General features: G+C 51.9%; 2 protein-coding genes and 1 long non-coding RNA gene across 4 annotated transcripts in view; 2 read left to right on the plus strand and 1 right to left on the minus strand.

The window, feature by feature from the left end:
* FBXL12 (F-box and leucine-rich repeat protein 12) overlaps positions 1 to 242 on the minus strand; it is a 3,214-nt gene extending 2,972 nt beyond the window's left edge. Inside the window, exon 1 of one of the 2 annotated variants that reach the window (XM_015565320.1) lies at positions 9 to 242. Coding sequence is in view for 1 of the 2 variants with exons in the window: in XM_006765742.2 (XP_006765805.2) it covers positions 26 to 112 (87 nt within the window). In the remaining variant the exon portion in view is untranslated. The remainder of the gene's footprint in view (positions 1 to 8) is intronic. The other variant, XM_006765742.2, reaches the window with a different exon arrangement.
* A 278-nt stretch (positions 243 to 520) lies between these two features.
* Positions 521 to 4,639, plus strand: LOC107183406. The gene is made up of 3 exons (XR_001514200.1): positions 521 to 701; positions 2,192 to 2,374; positions 3,566 to 4,639. It is a non-coding gene; the product is annotated as an uncharacterized LOC107183406 (long non-coding RNA).
* Positions 4,640 to 6,114: 1,475 nt separating this feature from the next.
* On the plus strand, positions 6,115 to 7,119 carry UBL5 (ubiquitin like 5). Its single transcript, XM_006765741.2, has 2 exons — positions 6,115 to 6,640; positions 6,881 to 7,119. Exon 2 carries the CDS (start codon positions 6,882 to 6,884, stop codon positions 7,092 to 7,094), a length of 213 nt encoding a protein of 70 aa, XP_006765804.1. The 5' UTR covers positions 6,115 to 6,640; position 6,881; the 3' UTR covers positions 7,095 to 7,119.
* Positions 7,120 to 7,125: the final 6 nt, after the last annotated feature.

Below are 7,125 nucleotides of genomic sequence, written 5' to 3' on the forward strand. Positions count from 1 at the left end.
TCGCCGTCCCCGGGGCGAGGCCGCACCTGGAGAGGCGAATCCGGTCCCGCACCGGGAGGTAAGAGAAGATCTCCAATATGACCGAGTCCGGCAGGTCCGAAAGGGTGGCCATGACCTCGCCGACTCGCATTTACCCTTCGGGGTAAGGGAACTCCGGGACTCGCCCCGGGGGCGCCCCCGGAGGCGGGGGAGTGGGGTGCCAGCTGGGAGGTAGCCACGGCTCCGGTAGCCGGTGGAGAGTGTTAGCTTTCCTTCTGAGCGAACGCGGGGGAGTCCCTGGCGGAGATCTGCCCCGGCCGCCAAAGAGCCTTCAATTTCAAACCAGAAGTAAGCTGGACTGCGAGGCTGGGCCGCGATGACGTAAGGGGGCGTGGTTAGGGCGGTGACGATGGGCGGGGGCGGGGACCAATCCGGAAGGCGTGGTCAGGGCGGTGATGATGGTCGGGGGCGGGGACCAATCCGGAAGACGTGGTTAGGGCGGTGACGATAGTCGGGGGCGGGGCGAGGTGGGAACCACGCCCGGAAGGCGTGACTGGAGCTGTGACAAGAGGCCGGAGAGCGGAGCCGGGGCGGTAATGTGGCCCAAGCCGGGGTTAGGCCGGGCCTGAACCGAAAGGCTGGCTGAGGCCAGGGAGCAGATCGCGAGTCTTGGAAGGCGGAGCTGGGAAACAAGGTCCAGCTGGGAGGCCGGAGCTGCGGCGGTGAGGACCCCTAGAGCGGGGTTGGGGCCAGAGGACCTGGCGGAGCGCGAGGCTTCCACTTTTTAATACTTAGCAATGCTTTTTGATGCATATGCACGAGGATACATTTGTAGAAGTGGAGTAACTTGTTAAGAGGCGGGTGAAGTCCTGGCCAGTTTGCCCAGTGGATAGAGCGTGGGCCCGTGGGCACATAGCCAGTCAATTCCGTGTTCGATTGCAGACCCCATCGCGGGTTCCACTTGCGTGTGTGGGAGATAACCAATGCACATCTATGTTTCTCTCTGTGTCTCTCTCCCTCCCTTTCACTCTCTCTAAAAATCAATTTAAAATGTCCTCGGGTGAGGATTAACAACAAAATAAAGAGCTCTCATAAAAAAAATAAAGGGCGTGTTGAAATTTCGTTTCGACTGATAGTGACAACTTGTTCTCACAGAGGCTGAGTTGACAATCCCATCAAATATCACTCATTTTTAAAATAGCAATTCATAAGGAAAGTAAAATTTATTGAAACATTTTCATATGAGTGTTCAGGTTGCTTCCAGACTTACCACAGTTATTGGAGTTAAGGTTTCTTTTTTATATATGTACGTATGTTTGTCCATGTATATGAACGTATATGTATTGTAGGGGTTCAGAACAAGTCACCCCAAGATGTGCCTCTGAGGTATAGAGATTGTTTTGAGCTAAAGGCAACTTAAGCCTCCAGCGCATGAGAAACGTGTGTTCCTCCCTTGACTTCCTATGACTTGAATTAGGGGGCTTGTGTATAAGAAATTGAGGTAACTCCGCCTGCTTGTAGGACAGGGCAAACTTCTATTTGTTAAGCATCTGCTCTTCCCATCATCCTGCAAAGACCTTGAAGCCCCTACGGCACCTTACCTCATCCCTAGCGTGGACTGTCTATGCTCATTTTTCCTTTGTTTCTGAATCTCATGCATTTGGGGTCTCATGTATGAGGTACATATGTATGCAAATGATAGAAAGTAGAAATAGTGGCAATAGTTGGGGGTGGGGCGGGAACCTGGACCAAACTCAAAAGACATTTGGTTATTTTCTCCTGTTAATCTGATGCCCATTATTAAACCAGCTGAAAGAACCTTGTAGAGGAAAATTTCTTCCTCCCCCACAGCGAGTGTGTGTGTGTGTGTGTACACCTTCTGTGTTTTTATTTGTATAAGATAAATAACCAGGAGTCACTTTGATGACTCAAAGGTCAAATAAAGTTTAGTTCTGAATAGGTTTTGCTAAATCACACCCTCAAGAACCTACAATGGCAATAAATATGTTTTTAATACAATATGCACTAAAGCAGGAATTGGAGCAGTTGAAACTGTTGTCAAAAGAAATGCAAAACTCATTAAGATGGATACATTAAATATATACATTAAATTTTGTGTGTCAATTATATTTCAATAAAGCTAAAAAATACATCTGTATGCTCACACTTATCCATAAATAAGAAGTAAAACACTACGATTTTCACATAGTAGATTAAGAGATGAAGCCAGAAAATACCCACACTGGCCTTGGTGTGAGGCGACAGACCCTCTCCACCAGGGCAGGCGGGCATAATTGACGCAAACTCTTTAAAGACAGTTTGGCAATATTGATTGTAGCCTCTGTTGGACCCAACACTACTACTTCTAGGATCTCAAATTGTCAAAAAGAGTGAGGTGGGTCTTTCTGTGCTGGTTGGAACAACCTATAGGATATTGTTTGCTATTTAAAAAAGTGTAGAGAACAGTGTGTGTATGTATGTGTGTGTGTGTGTGTGTGTGTGTATAAATATATCTCCTATGTTTTTATTTGTATAAGAAAGATAAATAACCAGGAGTCACTTTGATGCCTGGAGATATCTCTAATTCCAATAGAACAGATACACAAGTAATTGTACATAAACGCCTGTAGAAAAATTCAATTGGTTGGGCATCGTCCTGAGCACCAAAAGGTTGCTAGTTCAATTCTCTGTCAGGGCACCTGCGTGGATTTCAGGCTCGATCCCTGGAAGGGGCATGCAGGAGGCAGCCAATAGATGCCCTGCTCTCGCATGGACGTTTCTCTTTCTCCCTCTCCCTTCCTCTCTCTCTAAAAAAATCAATAAAAAATATTTAAAAACTAAATCATTAGCCCTAGCTGGTTTGGCCCCGTGGACAGAGCGTCGGCCTGCAGAGTGAAGGGTCCCAGGTTGTATTCCAGTCAAGGGCACATGCCCAGATTGTGGGCTCCATCCCCCGTAGGGGGTGTGCAGGTGGCAGCCGATCAATGATTCTTCCTCATCATTGATGTTTCCATCTCACTCCCTCTCCCTTCCTTTCTGAAATCAATTTTTTAAAAAATACCTAAGTCATTAGTTTCTGCACTTTGACATAACTCAAAGGGTCCCTGTCTCTTTTGAAACATGTTAGCACATTTGAAGATGCAGAGATTATCTTTAGAAAATGGGAACTTTCGAGGATGGTTGTTCCTGGGGAGGGGCTGGGGAAAGGGTAAGCAGACCTTATGTGCTGTGTATATACTTTTGTACTTGAATTTTTACCAGGTGCCAGTATTACCTTTAAAAAACATAAATTCCAGCCGCAACCAGTTTGGCTCAGTGGATAGAGCCTCGGCCTGCGGACTGAAAGGTCCCAGGTTCAATTCCGGTCAAGGGCATGTACCTTGGTTGCAGGCACATCCCTGGGGGCGGGGGGGGACGGGGGGGGGGGTAGGAGGCAGCTGATTGATGTTTCTCTCTCATCGATGTTTCTAGCTCTCTGTCCCTCTCCCTTCCTCTCTGTAAAAATGTCAATAAAATATATTTTTTTATTTTCACAAATTCCAAATGTTTATTAATAAATCAAACCCTTTGGTGTTTTTCCTCGAAGAGACCACAGAAAACAATGCTTCCCGCTCTGGCAGGCATCTTGTGACTGGGAGAAAAGGTCAAAAGGATTGCACGGAGGTCAAGTCACTGGGCTGGACCGCAGCCCAGATCTTCCTGATGCCAGGGCGTGGGCCTCTCTCACACTGTTCCACGGCTTCCATCTCCCCTGGAAAACCCACACCACCACGCAGGGGGGATGCCTCCTGGGCCCCCCTCACCGCACCTGTCAATGCGTGGCCAGGACCTCTTCATTTGTCTTTTCACTTGTCCTCTTCCCCTATCGGACTGAACTCTGAGGCGGCAGGACCACCTTGGTCACTGCTGTATCCCCAAGGCCTGCCGACACACTGAGATGTCAGGGAAAGGGACCCCCTGAACGACGCCCTCCACCCCTAAGATTATTCCCCCGGGGTGAGCCCTGGGTGGGGGGGGGGCCTTGAAGGTCAGCAGAGGTGTCCCTGCTCTCGCAGTTACAGGAGGTTCCTAAGAACCATCTGCTGCCCTGCCTGCAGAGTGAAGGGAGAGGATCCCGCATCCAAGCCTCTTCTTGTGGGTCGGAAACCCGGAAACAAGGGAGCAGAGGGGGGCTGCCCAGCTTGCTCCTGCCGTCATGACCCGGAACTCCCCTTCCTGGGAAGCACCCACCTCCCCCGGAAGGAGCAAATCTGGCTGCAGATCCTACTGCCTCCTAGACAGGGGGCTGGGGCTGCCCTGGCCCTGCAGTAGGCAGTCACTGAGCCCCCTCATGGGAAGCCCCAGTTATAATTACCAGAGTGTGGGATGGACAGGAAGGTGTGGCGTCCTGTGTCCTGAGGCTCCTCCCCCTCTCACCTGGCTTCAGCGAAGTGTCTGTAGCCCTGGCAGCCTAGGCCTGGGACTTCCCATTAGCCCACCTGGAGCTGGCAGCCGGCACCCCCCACCCCAGGATCCTCACCGCCCCATGGAGCCCAGCCCCCAGCAATCCCAGCCTTTCTTTTCCTCCCCTTTCAATTCTCCCCCAGCCCATAACTCAGCATCGTGATCCTGTGCTTGAGCTATCTTTGATCACACATTGAGAAATTAGAACTTTTTTAAAAAATATATTTTATTGATTTTTTACAGAGAGGAAGGGAGAGAGATAGAGTCAGAAACATAGATGAGAGAGAAACATCGACCAGCTGCCTCCTGCACATCTCCCACTGGGGATGTACCCGCAACCCAGGTACATGCCCTTGACCGGAATCGAACCCGGGACCTTTCAGTCCGCAGGCCGACGCTCTATACACTGAGCCAAACCGGTTTTGGTGAGAAATTAGAACTTTTAAAAAAAACATTTACTCCCCCACCCCCGCTCCCAACCCTAATTACAAAACATATGTTCATTGTAGATAATCTGGGAAAATACTAAAAATCCAACAAAGAAAATTTAGCCTCAGCAATTCCTTCTGGTGGTGTCAACGTAAGAAACATCCAAACCTGTAGAGAATTTTTCTAAGAGTTTATCTGAGCCAAACTGCTGATCTGTTCTGGGAGGCAAGATCTGAAACGCTCCAGAGAATAACAGCTTTTTTTTTTTAATATATTTTATTGATTTTTTTACAGAGAGGAAGGGAGAGAGAGATAGAGAGTTAGAAACATCGATGGGAGAGAAACATTGACCAGCCGCCTCCTGCACACCTCCTACTGGGGATGTGCCGCAACCCAGGTACATGCCCTTGACGGGAATCGAACCCGGGACCTTTCAGTCCGCAGGCCAACGCTCAATCCACTGAGCCAAACCGGTTTCAGCGAGAATAACAGCTTTTATGCATTTGAAATTAAGGAGGGAACCTTCATGCAGATGAGAGAAAGCAAGGCGGGGATTGGACTACCTAATAGTTAAGATTATGTGCTCTCTCGCTGGGGGCAAAGCTTATCACAAAGGTAATAATCTATGTGCACAGAAACAATGGACAGCGCTTGCTTAAAGCAAATTTAATTTTACAAAAACATCATATGCCTGGGATGAGACTACCCACCATGACCGCCCAGTTTGGAATTTATGATCAGAGCACCCTGCGAGATTACTTTTTTCATCCACAGAATTTAGGGAGGGGTGCCCCCTGTCTCATCGGCCCTGCCGTACAGGGGCTACTGGGCAAGTTTAAGAACTCAGAGCGGGAGCGACGTTTCTTTAAGACAAAGGCCTGGAAGATTTTGCGTGTGCTGTTTCCAGCTTCTTTGCTGATGTGGCCGGTTAGCGCTCAAAGTCCATTCTAAGAAGTGGTGGCACCCAGGCCAGGATCGGGCGGTTCCCTCTTTATTAACTACTAGAGGTCCGATGCCTGACATTCATGCACTGGAGGGGGGGGAGGGCATCCCTCAGCCAAGCCTGCTCCCCTTACAGTGGGGACCCCTGGGGGATGTCCGCCTGCCCGGCTTCTGGCTGAGCAGCGCTCCCCCTGTCGGAGCGCACTGACCACCAGGGAGTAACTCCGCATTGAAGGGCAGCTCGCGCACCGAGCGTCTGCCCCCTGGTGGTCAGTGCGCGCCATAGGGGCCAGTCCTTCGTTTGCATATTAGGGTTTAATTATACAGGATAGTCTGCACGCAGGTGTCCGCAGGCGGCAGAGCAATTGCCAGAGGGGAGGCCCAGCCCTGGATGAAGGCAGGGGCTCCGGGATGGCTGCAGGGCCCCACCCGGCTCCCGTAGCTGCAGCGAGAGGCTCCGTCGGGCTCAGCAGGGGCAGGTCACCTACCTCTCCCCGCTGTCACCCGGGCCCCTAAAGCGTCCTCAACAACTGACGGTGTCTCCCCACAGCGAATGGCGCCCTCAACCAACGAGCTGGGCCCCGGCCCCTGACCTCTGACTCCCCCTCCATGGGGCGGGACCCCCACTGGGTCCGCGCACCGACCGCAAGCGTGCCCCTGCCGGGTCCGGAGCCCCTAAGCCGCGCCAGAGGCCCGCACTGCACGCCACCGGGGTTACTAAGCCCAGAGGAAGGGGCGGGCGCTGCAGGCTGCGCACTTCCGCTTCCGGTTCCCAGCGCAGGCTCCGGCCCCCGCTCCGCTGTCGAGCGACGAGGTTGTGGCGTCGGCTGGTTCCAGGCGATTCGAGGTGAGGGGTCGGGTGGGGCGGCCCCGAGTTGGAGAAAGGTGACGGGGTCCGGCCATCGACGGACCAAGGGCCTGAGGGGGCCGGCGCGGTCCCGGGACGTGGAACTTGGGGCCCCGGAGGACTCGGGTCAGAGGGGGTGGGAAGTGAGCCTAAGTTTCAAGCTGAGGTCTTGGGGGGTGGGGGGTCCTTAACGTGCTGACTCTGCTGCCCCCAACCCCCGCCCTGTGTGGCTCCGGACAGGATGATCGAGGTGGTTTGCAACGACCGTCTGGGGAAGAAGGTCCGAGTGAAGTGCAACACCAATGACACCATTGGGGACCTGAAGAAGCTGATCGCCACCCAGACGGGGACCCGTTGGAACAAGATTGTGTTGAAGTGGTACACGATCTTTAAGGACCACATTTCTCTGGGCAACTATGAAATCCATGATGGGATGAACCTGGAGCTTTATTAACAATAAAGCTGAACTCCTTCCTCATGCCCAG

This window comes from Myotis davidii, unplaced genomic scaffold (genome assembly GCF_000327345.1).
Source record: "Myotis davidii unplaced genomic scaffold, ASM32734v1 scaffold1439, whole genome shotgun sequence".
NCBI classification, from domain to species: Eukaryota; Metazoa; Chordata; class Mammalia; order Chiroptera; family Vespertilionidae; genus Myotis; species Myotis davidii.